This window comes from Rhyacophila brunnea, unplaced genomic scaffold (assembly GCF_057557595.1).
Source record: "Rhyacophila brunnea isolate RB1 unplaced genomic scaffold, BYU_Rbru_1.0 scaffold_21, whole genome shotgun sequence".
Lineage (NCBI taxonomy): Eukaryota > Metazoa > Arthropoda > Insecta > Trichoptera > Rhyacophilidae > Rhyacophila > Rhyacophila brunnea.
The window spans coordinates 8,729,675-8,746,408 of record NW_028232871.1 but is presented as its reverse complement, the minus strand read 5'-3'; the positions used below and the strand labels follow the sequence as shown (position 1 = coordinate 8,746,408).

Here is a 16,734-nt window from a genome sequence, read left to right as displayed (position 1 = left end):
GATAATCCCTCCAAACCAAAACCCGCCCCGCACCACACTCGGTCTTAATCGAGCGTATCACGGGACGCTACAGTGGCGATGTGAAGAATCAATTTAAATTTTGCCTGGGAATACCTTGAGAGAAAATACCCAAAGACTGAGCTTGCTACGCTCAAGGTGACCTCTGACTCAGTTTAAAGAATTTACTCTAATGAAAGGTGCCAGGGAGAGAAAAGCACATGGAAATTACGAAAAAGAAAATGAATTTAAGGTATCTATCACAAAGAAAACAAAGCTAATCATACGGAAAGCAAAGATTATGTGAAGAGGTCTTCACGCCCGCAATTTTTTTAAATGCAAGATAATTGGCCTTAGTAGCAACCAAGTCGGACGGACCGATGGGCCCAACAGCTTGTTGGACTGACTTGACAGCATTTCCTCTCGCTTGGAGCACATACTCAGACATTCCCAGAGGATGTGGTTGGCATCCTGTAATTCTTATGCAATTATTGTACTTTTGGTATTCACTTAAGTTTGGGAAATATATGTTGAAAAATCATTGTGATTCGACAATGTGATCAAGTATAACACTTTTAATCGAAATAGAGAGTGATATTTCATTGGTCGTAAGACACTCTCAATCAAGCATGAAAACATGTCAGTGCATCCTTGATTAATAACACAAAACAGATAATAAATAGAATACCGATAGGCTATATTCAATACGCCGCACGTTGAAGCAGGGTTTTTGAATGTGTTAGTGTCCTACAAAAATGAAGCACGCATTATGCACGTCCAATAGTGTGTGTAATACACCAACATTAAATGAGCGTAAATGCATAAATCGAGAGCAGTTTGTAGTATTCGACGTACAACGTATTCTTGACACGTGTGTGAATTTAACCCAGATTCTTCCTTACTCGAGACGGTTACCTGCTATCGCCTTACCCGTTGGGTATTTCAGTTCCCACTATTTCTGAGTTCCCTGATTAATACCTTTTTACCACGAAGAAAGTTTTTTTAGAAAGCCTGAAGTTTGATATTCAGAATTAAAATATTGATATCTATGATAAAAGATTCAATTTATTCACTAATCCTCCAAATATGAAGCAAAATACATCCATTTTTCATCACTAAAGTGATAAGAAAAATCTGATTTTTTTGTCATGAAGAAAGAGGCGAAGTTCATGACTTAAGTTCTACAATATCCATATCTGATAAAGTAATGTCATCGTGTAAAAATTCGACATCGAGATTTTGACTGATTCATATCAAACGTCCAGTAATCACATCATGATTTTGATTTTTCGAAATATATCGCGGCTCCCTAACAGAAGCTTCACGGCCCCCTTGGGGACCGCGCTCCCCAATTTGAGAAGTACTGCTCTTGGCAACTCAATAAGAAAAAAATAATCGTAATTTTATTAAGTTTTTATTGAAGTCAGATATATTGAAACAAGAATAAGTCTATAAGAAAAAACAATGATTTGATAAGAAAATTAATATTATTGGTATGGTAATGTCTGATGTAAGCAATGACGTCATTGGATGTAAGTAAAACACTTTCTTAGTAAGCCTCGATTCCAGCAGTGGCATAGACCCAGTCTACGTAGCTGGTCAGCCTGGTGAATACCGCTGGCCATCCCTTTTCGCAGCCGAAAGCAATACCGAAGGAGACGACACCAATCTGAAATCACAATAATACATTAGTCATTATAATATGTAACATATTCAATATTCGAGCCTGCTTTGCAATTCAATAACCCGAAGATTGGACAGTAACAGCGGCGCGGTTCTCTGACACAAATGCAGCGCTCGAATTGGAAAACTTCGCAAACAGGAGCGCTAAATAATTTTACTAATAAATTTATTAATCGTATGTGTATTTTATGAAAATAATTACAAAATAAAAAGAACTTTTTACATACAACGTTTTAAAATTTTCTGTTGAATTATTATGCTCAACATGCTCAAACTTGTACTTGATAAGAAGTAAATAAAAAACAAACATATAATACTGAAATGTCATTTTGACATTTCGTGTTGATTTCCATAGTAACGCACGTATATATTAATAATTTTGTTGCTAGGACCACCCCCTTAGCAACCAATAATAGTCTTTTACTTTTTACGGATTTTTCTAAAATAACATACAAAACAGAATTAACTGAAAATGAATTCAATTCTGCTTAAAGATGGCTAAAAGTATTAAAAGAATGCATTGGCATCGTGTTCTGATATATTTTAAAAGTTTCAAATATCTAGCTAGTCGGAAGTTAATTAAAAATCGATTGCAAGATTTGTACTGGACAAACAACTAGCGGAAAAACAAGAATACGAGCTAATAAAAACGTTGTAATAAGTGTGTTCGATTTTTATTATATGTCATATCTAGCTTAGATGGTCAAATTAAGCATTAAATTAACAAAGCGATAATCTTGAGGATTTTATGAACCGGAACGGCGCTCCGGGCCATTTTGAGCCCTGCACAAATGACGCAACAGATTACAGATAATTTAAAAAGGGGCCTCCGAAGAGTTAAGACTAGTCACAAAGTCATTAAATTATATCAAATTGTAAAAGAGATGCGTATTTCTTACAAACTGAGTATAAAATATTGCACAAAGCATAACAAAATTCCTGAATTCATTATTTGGAAAATTTAAAATAGATTGTTATTTTTTATGGTATGGGGCAGGCTTCTATGTCACTAAATAATGTACTGAATTGGATTGTTGGACCAAATGAATATGATTGGATATCTTGCAAAGAAATATAATATGTATACATTTTACTGAATATAACAAAGGCATTTGACGAAAACCTGCAGAGTTAACTTTTAAAGGCCTAGGGTCGTATGCATGAGATTCCCAAATACTTTATACGCTAAATACTGCTCATTTGTATGCATGAGTGCAAATGTAATCCGTTGATTAGCGATGTCACGATGTGACGTCGTAATGTATCATGGCGTCCATATAATGGCAAACTTTGAAAATTTCATTCCCCGATCATTAATTTAAAATTTTGAAATTGTAAATGTGTTTGAAAGTGTGCGAACGGTACCATTTAAATTTAATAATTATAAATGAATAATTATTATGAACTTTAAATAATTTATCAGTTATTAAATCTCATTTATTTTATAATTCTACTGTACAAAAGGATATAGTATTCCCAGTAAACATTTCCATTTGGTGGCAATACATACAGTTATATTATGACTAACTTCACTTCAATCACTTCTATTATGAAATGTCAAAACGGAATAAGATTAGATGAATGAATGAAATGAATAAACTGCACGAGTAGGAACTGTTTTTAAAGTTCATAAATGTTTTACAGAGTCTACAAAATGAACGAGGGCCTCAAGCAAACGTTTGTTGTGATGAATGCATTATTAGAATTACATTTTAAAGTGACATATAAAGCAGCCATTTTGAATGACGTGTGACGTCAGATTTGTTACGTCACAAACAGTGCTATACGCTACATGGTGGAAAATCGGTTAAATAGCTTATAAAGAATTTCGGATTCTCATACATACGGCCCTTAATGTATAGTGGTTACTGCTAATTTAAATAATTTTAGTGAGATTATCTTTTATCCGGGAGTAGAAAGAGACAGCATCTCAGAGTAATAATACTAAAGAGACATGCTATTGTCCGGTTATATGAAACCATTTTCTTTATGTATGACGCACAGTAAAATCTAAATTAATTGCTTATTACTAACTTACGAAATATTATACCATAATAAATTAAGCTTCTCACTACGGATACTAAATTTAAACACAACATAATAAACCATTTTTTCTAAATTAAATAAAATATTGACAAGTAACTTTACTGTTTTGCCCTAATACAATATTTACCATCTTCACTTCTCGCTTCACTAAGTTGTTTATTCATTTGTCTTCTATCTTATTATAATAGATATTGTGGAGATAATACGCGTGCCGAATGCTTTCTCACTCGCACTTATGGTTAGTTTTTGTTCCTTGGAAAGCATCCACAGAGTTACTACCATGTAGGCAACTAGTAGCACAAAAAGGCAGGATATTTCCTGCAGGTGACCACGTCTGCAATATGTAGCGGGCTTGACGATTATCAAATGTATTGTATTGTAATAAACTTACTTGTGTTGTCTTTCCGTCAATATCAGCGGTCAATGGGCCACCAGAGTCTCCCTGAAATGCAAAATAATGTTAAGTGTGCGAAACAAGTATAACTTTCTATATTTTAAAATTACTAATGATTATAAGAATATTGGTTCATCAGGTCGGCTCCAAGAGATTCAGCCGTTCCTCTGATAAAATCCTAAAGCTGCCAATCATCCGTCCTCATTCAAGAAACATAACAACAACAAAAATCTCTAAAACATTACAATTAATTACACCTGATATTATAATTTATATACGTATCTCTATTATACCAGTAGCATTATGGAAAATGAATAAGCAGGCGCCTGGGTTTTATGTGGATCTATATTCTATAGTATATATTTATGACATTTTTTTACTTTCTTTAATAGTTAAATGGCAGTTTTTCTCGATGTTTAAGGGCGGTTGTCACTGACATAATAACTTACAGGTTTAATAGGTACTTACAATATACGGATTTTTGGGCGTTTTCAATTAAAGCACATTTTGCATATAAGGACGAAGCGGGACTGGTCCATGACAGTTGTGGATATCTCACAAATTGAGTTTCGAGACAGTTCCAGATGCCCTCAATAGATATTGAAAATCCTACAGTTAGTAGTAATTTAATTATAATTATAAACAAGTGCTTACGTTGCAGCTGCTCTTTCCATTGGATCCGCTGGTGCAAAGGTGGGTTTCCTTGATTACTCCAAGGTACCTGATGTTGCATTCCAGTTTGGTGATGACTTTCATGGTTACTTCGCGAAGATCGGGAGCCAGTGCGTTTTCATCTGTAAAAGCAAGATTCATTGTGTCAGGGGACATGAATTGGCTGGTTTAGATATATTTACATATTATGGCTATACGCTCGAGGACGTGAGAAGACAGGATCTTATGATACAGAGGTGCTTTATGTGACTGGGACACTTCGTGCCCTTGTGTGACAGGTGCACTGATTCCGACGTCATAGCCGAGAATGCATTCATTACTCAACTGTCATAGTAAACTGCCGCTAAGGCGAAAAGTGTGTAATATCGTTTTTCTTCAGACTGATGCTCCCATTCCGTAGCACATTTTGAACCTTAAACCAAACATTGTCACTTACTAAAATCTGCCGAAATCGCCAGAACAACAATGAGGTCACCTCACGCGTTCCGCGCTACATCGGTAACCGCATGACTCAATGAATGTTTTTTTATCATTTTCTACATGCCTACACATTTTCGATTCATGTCAAAATCTCGTGTTCTCTATTTTTAGTGATTTTATATTAAATTATTATCTATGTCTAGTATTTCGTTTATTATCAGCTATGGACTGCAGGTTGGGTTCTGTTTAAAATATTATCTATGGCTGCAATATCTCAAGTAATTTTAACGTACGCACACGTAGAAACTGTTTGTTACTAAACTGTGTTGTAAACACTTGTTTGTTGTAAAAATTAATTGAAATTAGCATGAATAATGCATAATAATTCAAAATACTCAAAGATTAGACTTGGCACACTCCATCATTGAATTTATAGAGATAGTGATCATTCAAAATATTCTGCGGAGTGACAAAATCATAGACTAAATTTGTCGCCGTGCCAGCATATGACAGTACGTGACGTGATCATAATTTAATTGCAGCATAAATCGTATCCATTTCGAAAAATAGTCGTATTGATTTTTTAAATAGGAGGAAGGGATTATGTATTGAATAAATTATGATTATAACGTGATTTTTATATTTTAAATCCGATGGATACGAAGTTTGGAAGGTCCACAGCTGACTGATGTTCCTGACTTGTTCGCCAGCTTCTACTTATCGTACGTAATCGCTTCTTGAGTACGTTCCCAATACCCATACACTATGCTTATATTCTAGCAATGCTCACATGATGATTCGATGTCTTTATTTTAAGACATTTAACTATTTTCCTTTCGATAATTCGTCAGATGATTATTTTCCCACTGCCTTTCTACAAGGCATGCTTACTTTTCACTCTCTTGAATCTCGTCGGTCTCTTCTGCTCTTGAAACACTTTTGCTTGTTATCGCGAGGGTTGGTTTCCAATCCTGGTGTCCTAATGAATTTGAATTTACATGCGCCTGTCAATTACCTACGTGGTCGCAGCCATGATTTATTCTGGATTGGAACCGTTTCCTCGTGTCAAGCCTATCAGGCACCATTAGCGAGGGGTGCAAGATTAGTAAATGCGCTCCATGATGTACTTTGCATTTTGTTTTTGAAACTGTATTTTTCTGTATAAAATTGTATGTTTTATTTTCAAAAATTATAGTTTTCTGTATTAAATTGTACTTGTATGTTTTGATTTCATTTCATTTTTTTTTGTTTTTATTGTTATTATATTTTTTTTTCTATATTCTCTTCTCTCATGTTGTGTACGTCTTGAATTTAGATTTGTTATGTCCACAATGTTTTTGTATTCTTAAATAAATAAATAAATGACCTCACCAAAATAATTTAAAATACGAAAGCATGACTCATCGGCCCAGCTGATCTAAATGTATAAATATAAATGAAAATTAGATTTATTCTTACCATCGCTGGGTTTTCCCCATCCGGAAACGGTTGCTTCAGTTCCTCTGAAAGAGTCTCCAAGGGAGCTAAGTGGAGGCAGTCCAATGGTCTGGATCTTATCTGAAAGATTGTATAAATTGTTATAAATAAAGGATTACATAATGTTTTGATTTATTATACCCGGATCTCTTTTCCATTTCTACATACCACGTCAGGTAACAATTTCCGCGAAAGGAAAATCGGTCGACCCCGTCATGTCGACCAACAATAATGGCAAAAAAAACATTCAATAACACTTTGCCGAAGTGGTAATTTGAACGAATTAAAAAAAGGTATAAGGGCTTGCGCAGACAGAGCGCGGTCAGGCGGTCTGCGTTCCGCGTTCGGAGTTCGGCGTTCTTTGTACTGTATGGACTTCATACTGTATGGGTACACAGCCGGCGGTCAGACCGCGCCGGTCAATTGGAACGCTAGAGTTCTGGAGTTCTATGCCCGGAATTACAAAGAACGCCGTACCTCCCGTCCAGTCCCGACATAGGAATTTGAGCAGTCACACAACATAGAGCGAAACCACACGGGGGAGTGAGTACGCAACAGCGGTGCTTTCTCACTTCCACTCGCAGTCGGAATATAGCGGTCTCGCATTATGCAGCGCTTGTGTCAGTACAACGTTTGTAAACAAATGGAACGCTTATTGTTGACCGCCACCTGTCTGCTGTCCCTGAACGTTAGCGGTCAACGGTCGGTTGAACGCAGAACTCCGACCACTCTCTGTCTGCGCAAGCCCTAAATATAGTAAAAATAATTACAAGATAAAAAGAACTTTTTATATACCACGTTTTAAAATTTTCTGTTGAATCATATAAACTTGACAATTCTATGTATTAATAAAAACTTTTTATTGTACTTGATAGAAATACTGAATAATTATAGAATACTGTAATGTCATTTTGACATTTCATATTGATTTCCATAGTAACGAACGTATATATTAATAATTAAGTTGATAGGACCCCCTTAGCAACCAACAATAATAACTTTCCATACAAAACAGAATTAAGTGAAAATGAATTCAATTCTGCTTAAAAATGGCTAAAAATATTAAAAGAATGCATTATCTGATATATTCTAAAAGTTTCAAATGTCTAGCTAGTCGGGAAGTTAGTTAAAAATCTTCAATCGTCCAATACAAATCTTGGACAAACAAGAAAAAAAATGTACTGGACACACAAGAAAAAATTAGTACTGGACAAACAAGAATATGAGCTAATAAAAGCGTGGTAATAAAATATTTACTTAGTATAAATCAAGGACATTTACGATATTCAAATTAAATTAGATTTGAGAATTGAACATAAATTCTAAATAAATATTTGATAATATTTAAGGTGAGTGGATACTTACTCACCTTTTAGTTATTCTAAGCTAAATTGTAATAATATTTGCTGTATTTGTTAATAAACATACATATTTCAGAAAACTTCGAAACAGGTAAGTATGTTAGAAATATATTGTATTATTGGTTCTGAGCGGGATTTGTATCCGCATCCATCAAATTCCAACCATTATTCTTTTTAGTGTAGCTGTAGAGTGTAGACTAGACCAATGGTATTTCTAATAAATGTATGTATCTGAAGTAATCATAGTGTCTATGTCAATAAAGATTGCTATATTCTTTAATCTTGTGTTGACTAAAAAATAATTTAATTAAAAATATTACAATTATGTAATGTGAAATAATTTCGATTTGTATAATTATTATTGTTATTAATAATTAAACGTCGCTGTGGCCGGCTGGCCCTCCCTCACCATGCAGCGGTGCTACAAAACAATCTACGCGCTGCATGTCTGGTATGAGAGAGAGTTGGCGATGGACTGATGGAAAAGGCGTAAACTTGCACTTGCTCTATGCCCCAATGACTGGGTGAAAGAAAAATAATTAAAACTAACCGTTGAGTTCAACATCAACGGGCAGCCTGAGGATGGCCAAATCGTTCTGGAGTAGAAGAGGGTTCCATGCAGGGTGCATGGTGGCGTCCTTGGTCTGGATCCTCACGCTGTTTGGCTCGTCATAGATGTTGTGGGCGCCGAGGACGACGGTGAAATCAGTCACGTTGTTTCTGCCATCCCAGACACAGTGGGCGGCGGTCATAACGACGTTTTTGGAGATCAGGGAGCCTCCGCAGAAAGCGGTTCCTTGGGGAAGGGTCAACATGATTCCAACCTATAATTTATTACCAAAAACGTTATTAATGTATTCTGTAAAAAGTAATTAAGTATATATGTGTCATTATTACCATCTAATACTATTCGCCCCTTTTGTTCGCTTTCTTGACTATCCACAATTTGCCATGACCACAATGATCGATCGACTTACGCGTCTGCTTATAATGTCGTGGGTCCCGAGATCGAATCCTGTGTCTGGCAAATACACATATTGTTTTTCAATTTGTGTTTGAAGTCAGAGAATGTATCTAATATGTTGAGCAAGTGGCTAACATCCATGTCTCGTAAATATAACAATCTGTTAATACAAACATCTACTCTGTGGAGGCCCATATGATCTTATTAGGATCGGATATGGTCAAAAAAAAAAAAAAAAATTCAACGAAAACATTGCTTCCCTGTTTTCAGTTTTGATCACAAATATTTTTGCACAGTTTTTTTAGGAATATGTATTCTTTACTTATATAATATATTGAATATTATTTAAATATATTGAATGAGGGAGTGTTCAAGTACCTAATATATTTTTTTTAATGTTGGACTGGTCTAAACGCGAATTAAATCAAAATTGTAAATAAAAGAGTTTGATATAAATCGGTCAAATAATAGGGGTATGATAAGACATTCCCTGTTATGTATTGTTGAATTGTGTATTTTTAAAAATACGTATCTTTGCTATCAAGATCCTATTAAATTAACTTACTCGTATTAAATTGATTAATTTATTAGTTATAATCAATCAAGAGGTATTAAAATAAAATTATCAACTACTTCTAATCAGATACTGGGTTATAATATTATAAAAATCAGTATATTATTCCAGTTTGATAATATAATATATAATCGAGTTAATTTATCTTGAATTTATATATAACCAAAAGATTCAAAATATATAAAATTAAACAAATATTTTTGTACTACATAATATTATATAGATAGGCAGAGGCGGCTCGATGACTTTCTATGTGGTGGGGTTTAGCCATTAATTATTAAATATCTTCTAAATATCTACCTACTTTCTCATATTATACATTATGTACCAAGCTACTTATACAAATATGATAACAATACGACGGGATGGGACTGAGTGACCCCGGTCAGCGATAAATACACGACATAGCTTTTTTTAATTTGTACATAGGTGTCGTCCTGAAATAAGGCGTATTTAATTTAATTAATTAATTTAATACTGCGTAATCATCATTATGCTATTAGGTTATTACATTTACAATCATTGCCTTGTTTATTTGTATAATAATAATAAATATACCTATAAAATTGTGACGGGTTTAGATGGATAAAATAATTTAGATAGTTCATTTAATCATGAAATTAAGTAGGTATATTATGAGTATTAGAGTATAAGAGATGTCCAAAGGCTAAGAGTCGCACAGCGAGGCACGGAGAGGTGTATGTTGGGCATCACGCGAAAGGACCTTAAGAGAAGCGAATGGGTTAGGAAGCAGACAGGAGTACGCGATGTAATAGACCTTGCCAAACAGCTGAAATGGAGATGGGCGGGGCATATTGCTCGCCGAAAGGACGGCCGCTGGACAAATGCCGTCATCCAGTGGTACCCAAGGGGCACGAAACGGCCACAGGGTCGAGCTAAAGGCCGCTGGATTGACGAACTGGTAAAGTTCGGCGGAAATACGTGGCAGCGAACGACACAGGACCGAGAGAGTTGGAAGAAACTTGGGGAGGCCTTCATCCAGCAGTGGATTGACCCCGGCTGATGATGATGATTATGAGTATTATGACAATGATAAAAATATCGGACGTGTATTTTTGACATGATGGCGATGTGGGGATGGTCCCTATGAATCTTTAAGGTAGAGCCGCCCCTGTAATAAAAATAGTACAGAAAATAGTGAGGTTAGAGATAAAGTTTAATCAGTCAATAAATAGGTACTACAAAACATCATATTATTATTAATATTAATTTTACGATCAATAGGTTCATATTAATAATCTCGGTAATAGTGTTAGCTATTATTTATCAACCCTAAAATAGCTATCAATCTAAATAATTACAAGATAAAAAGAACTTTTTATATACAACGTTTTTAAATTTTCTGTTGAATCATATAAACATGACTTGACTAGCTTAAACGATCAAAATAATTGTACTTGATAGAAAATAATACTGAATTGTCATTTTGACATGTTATATTGATTTCCATAGTAACGCACGTATATATTAATAATTTAGTTGCTAGGACCCCAGACCCCTCAAGCAACCAATAATAATGGATTGGATTACGGATTTCTTCCGAAATAATTTTTCATACAAAACAGAATTAACTGAAAATGAATTCAATTCTACTTAAAGATGGCTAAAAGTATTAAAAAAATGCATTGGCATCGTGATCATATATATTATAAAAGTTTCAAATGTCTAGCTAGTCGGGAAGTTAGTTAAAAATCGATTGCAAGATTTGTACTGGATAAACAACCACCGGACAAATAAGAATACGACATAATAAAAACGTTGTAGAATACAAATGTTTACAAATATTTGATACCATTTTATATAGGTACATACTGATAAACTATTTTTATGGTTATTGAACATTCATAATTTGAAGACCATGTCTGGCAATTTATACGTATGCAGTTCGCCGTATCACATTTAACCGTGAAATTTTGTATCGGAAATAAATGGTCGTATATTAAAGAACGTCCAATCTCTTTGGGTCGTATAGTACTGAGATGAAATTCATGTCTAAATAAAACACGGTTCTTGTCGGTTTGCAGGAAGCCGGCGTCAGACAAATTTTGAAAATAGCCGATAAACTGGATTATTTGTTAGGTTAAGTTAGGTTAGGATCTAATAAAATTAGAACATTATTGTCTACAATGCTCCACGAACAACGCGTATTAGAAAAAAAAACAAAAAAGCATCAGTTGTTTGTTCTCCCAAAATTGAAAACAAACCTACCATTGGTAATGTTTATAGGGAGGGTAATAATTTTTTTCAACTACCCCGCATTCTGTATTGATATATTCCACTTGCGTGAGGTGAGTTTGGTATTATATGTTCTTAAATAATATGGACTACTTAGATCACTCGATCATCTTTTTAGATGTTGTTGTATTTACCTACACATCTTATTATTCTGGTTTCGTTAAATATTGTTAGATACTTGTTTTCATATTTTTTGTCATGTTGTGAACGTCTTGAATTTATAATTTGTAATGTTAACTTTCTTCTTCTTTTGACCATGTCCGATCCTAATAGGATCATAATATGGGCCTCCACAGGGTGGAGGTTTGTATCAACAGATTTTATTTTTACGAGAAATGGATGTCAGCCACTTGCTCAACCTATTAGGTCCATACTCTGACTCATGCACAAATTGAAAAACAATATGTGTACTTGCCAGACCCAGGATTCGAACCTGGGACCCTCGATACTATAGACCGCCGCTTAAGCCACGCGGCCACCGTGGGTGTTAACTACCTATATGTAAAATAAATCAATCTTCATTGAATTTGGATTATATTATCATTATTTGAATATAATCAGGGCTCGAAATAGACTGGAGCGCACCGGAGCGTCGTTGCGGTTCGTGAACCCGGTAAAATTATCACTCCGTCTTGTGGAAAAAATAATTTGACCATTTGAGCTAGATAGGCTAAACAACAAAAATCTAACAACAAAAGTAGGCATACAATTTGATACCTATGTAAATATCTCCAGAAAATTGTCGAGCGCTCCGGTTCGTAAACTTTTCCATTTCGAGCGCTGAATATAATAAATAACAGATAATACTGTACTAATAATAATATGAATACTAATAATAATATGGTGCACAAGAATAATCCTGTGAGATATTAAACAGTTAAAGTCAATAAATACCTGGAAGGGCCTGGAGTGTGGCACAACCTCCGTTCCTCCAACGATCCTCGCGTTCTCAAAGGCCTTGAGGAGGTTCTGGAACCTCTGCATTCCAGATGGAACCATGAACCTGTTGATGGTGGGAATATGCGCAGAAACTGCGGCAGCGCACAAGAGTAAGACCACGGCGACCTTCATCTTGAGGTATCTGACTTCACAAACACGACAGAATGTGGGATGCTTGTAGAAGCTGCTATTTATACAGGTGGCTTATCTGCGGATATAGGATTTTTCAGTTTATCGTTTGGAAATTTTGGATCTTTGGTACCTCTCCAAGATTGTCATCTAACTGCTGCGGCCAACCATTTAATCGTATTCATATTTTAAACTTAATAATTACACTGAAATGGAATAATATTCATACTAAGTTTTAAAATGGTTTATAGCTATTCCGGAGTCATGAGTTAGATAACTTAGAACATGAAATGCGTGACAACACGTCGGTGTCACCAGATAAGGCTCTGATATATAGAGTTGAAACATGGTTATAGTTTTAAATGTTTATTCTGTTTTATTCTTACACCATTTAGAATAGTTTAGATTATTATTGCGGATTTATGCGGATTATTTCTAAACAGTAGTACTCTTAAGAATTTGAAGAGAAGAGTCTGGTCACCGAGGAAAATCACGACCATAACCCTCCAAAGGAAAATACATCCACGCAATAAAACAAACCTGGCATCTATCCCAGAGTCCAGTGGGATTTCTTTCTTTGGAGGAGGCCTTCACCCGAAGAGGGGTTCTTAGAAACCGAACAAACAAACAAACCAAAATATTATTTAAGTTACAAATACAAAAATATTATATACTATATAAACGTTACATAGCACTGTTTAATATATAAACATTATTTATCAGTATTATATACAAAATTAAAATCTTAATATATATATATGTATTATACAAAATTTTTAAAATATACTAATATACATAGATAGATATATATATAATATATATACATAACAGATATAATTATAGGTTATATTTACATTAGATATAGTAAATTCACTGTCATTTACTATTTATCTGTAAGAAATAAAAAGGCTTTTTCATTTTATTTAGTACTTAAGAGTAGACTTGAAAATCGCATCTATGCTATACACAATACTGCTATCGGCCGCTATCGGCGGTTACCGAGGGTGGTTTATCATATTTATGTATTGGGGTATTATAATTGTTACAATAAGTTAACCGTCTAAACAGTCAAAACTGTCTATCTCATTCAAAAAATTAGCACAGTCAAGAGAGGTGTTTTTAAAACATAACATATCATTAACAAGTACAACTAACTTATTTTAAAATTATAATACTTCAATACAAAAATTATAAAAAACTACCATCGATAGCCGCCTAATAGCAGTCTTGTGTATAAAATAGATGCGTAGGAGCGCAATGCAGAACCATGCTTAGGCGCGTAATTCCTTAAGATACGCGCCTAACTTTAAGGAGCCGATTTCACGACTTACGTTCGGTGAGAAAAACATAATATATTGTAATTATTATTAAAACGCCTAAGTGGAAGAGAGAAAGAACATGTAACGTCTTTTTTTTTGTTAGAATGGCTGATTAACGTCAACGGTTCTGCATCGTGCTCTTAGTTCAAGAATAAAGCAGGAAGCGGCGAGTTCGACCATTGCGAGGTGCTCGGATTTGTTTGGTGTCGATAGTGTTTTCGGGATTTCCTCATAGGATCCATAATTTCCCAAATACTTACTTAGTTACTTCATCATGTGTAAGCGTGCCCCCCACAAGGGTCGGGTTGACATGCCTCTAACCTAGGGACTCACCTGGACTCAGGGGGGCCCGGCGTAGCAGGTCAACCAGATAAGTGAGGTCATTACAAATTTCCTGTAATAGTAAAAAAAATCGCCTACGGTGTTTTTCACTTCAAGGGTATTAACATTTTAAAATAATATATTATATGTTTATAGGAAGCAATTTATAGTTAGTGTTTGTCAATACTCAACAACTAATTGTATTCCTTACCGGACCATAATTCAAGTGGATGTATTAAAAACTCGCTAAAAAAATACACTGAATACTATTAATTTTACCTCGAACACCATTTGGAAAACGCTACTGTAGAGTATCACAACTGTCTTTAACCTTAGCGAGAGGTAGGGGGCCCCACCAAAGTTCTTGGCCTGGTGGCCCGCTTCAGGATGTGGGAGCCATGCGTGTTAGTGTCGGAGCATAGGCACAAGCTCACATCATTTCACGTAGCATCGCTTTGACGTGAAGGAGGGTCTACAAAAATGCAACCAAGTACCTATTATAATAATATGTATAAGATTTAAAAAACGTTATTTTCGTGTAGACATTAATTAAAACCTAATACCCACGTGACAGGTCACATCAACTGGGCATGAAACGATTCGGTATTGTTGCTTACTATTTTCGTATTATTGTGTATTCAACGCTAGGCTTCGAGTAGGTACCGAAAAAATACCGAATATGTATATCAAAAATTTTGGTGCAAGATTGGATTTACGAGTATACCGTAGTCTGCGGTTAGCTGCCGAATTTTTGCGCCATCTTGCGTTAAGTGTGTGTGGGAATACCCTAAGGTATAATTTTATTAATTGAGAAAGCCTCTAAAGTCAAATTATTCACGAGAAATGTGGGGTTACATTGATTACGTTTTATTCATTTTGGTAGTCGCTGTGCAATGGTTGATTATTCATGAAATCATGGATTAATTTCTTGACACAATAAGTAATATTGATTACATGGTTATAAATTTATTGAACTGAGATTTATCATTTTTTTAAGCAGCCATGATATAATGACTTTATTAGTGTTATCAATATATAATCTGAAACAATTACATGATGTTATTCATTATTTATCTTGTATCTAAATACTTAGAACAGCCATTTTATCTATCAATCTAAATAAATTTTCAGCTGTATCTGATTTTATAATACATTACAATAATATGTTTAACGCAAAATGTAATTGTGATTAATAATATTTTTAATTTTAGCAATAACAATATTTTAGAACTGTGTTATAAATAGGGAGCGGATTTATATGCAACAAAAAACATGATTATATGCATGCACGTATGCACTTAAAATCAATAAAATATGCACTAAAACCAAAGAAAAAATTATATATATAATATACCCAATATTACTGAGAAAAAATCGAATAACTAGTTAATAATTTTTCAACATAATACGATAGCAGAACAAAAAAAAACACAATACACATAAAGTTAATCAATTACGATTTTCAAAATAGTTTTTTCACAAGTACAAATAGTTGAATAATAAACATAACATTAAAAAAACGACAAACTTAACTAAACCAAAATATTATGCTCTGGCATTAAATTTTTCCGCATAGGTATCTGTCAGTATTTTGTTTATATGCGGAAAACGAAAAATGCAAGTGCATCTAAACTATCTACCTTCCTAACTTAGTTATATTTCGATAAAATAATTTAAAAATACTAAAATTATAAATTCAAAAGCTCTAAAATATGCATTTATTTTTATGAAATAAGCACGAATGTCTCAAATATGCTCTAACGTCTCAAATATGCATTTATATGCACAATAAAAAAATATTTTTGAATTCTGTGTCTTTCAAAACAGATTTCTGTGCAATTCTCATAGCTGTGCATACTCCCTAACAAAACATGCGCTAGCATATAAATCCGGGCCCTAGTTATAAATATTTAAATAATTGTTGCACTTGTTGCAACGCCTAACACTCCTTCTGAAAGTCCAGATGCCGTTAACAGCTGAAATGTAGAGAGGGATATGTATTAATTAACATGGCCAAAAGGTATCATCATCCCCCAATGATCGAATTCCATAAAACCAAAAGAGCCCATAGCTATTATCGGGCTGACTCATAGAAATATGAGCAGTGTTGACTACGAGACGTAACAATTTCTAACCATAAGACAATTTTGTCACCATTTAACAACTTATAACATACATTGAAT

General features: G+C 34.3%; 1 protein-coding gene across 1 annotated transcript; it reads right to left on the bottom strand.

Moving 5' to 3' along the window:
- Nucleotides 1–1,405: 1,405 nt before the first annotated feature.
- On the bottom strand, nt 1,406–12,942 carry LOC147070658 (brachyurin-like). The gene is made up of 6 exons (XM_085948835.1): nt 12,738–12,942; nt 8,600–8,873; nt 6,671–6,769; nt 4,775–4,914; nt 4,118–4,168; nt 1,406–1,666 (listed from the first exon to the last, which is right to left on the bottom strand). The coding sequence occupies exons 1-6, from the start codon at nt 12,912–12,914 to the stop codon at nt 1,547–1,549; spliced, it is 861 nt and encodes a 286-aa protein (XP_085804961.1). The 5' UTR covers nt 12,915–12,942; the 3' UTR covers nt 1,406–1,546.
- Between the last annotated feature and the right edge of the window lie 3,792 nt (nt 12,943–16,734).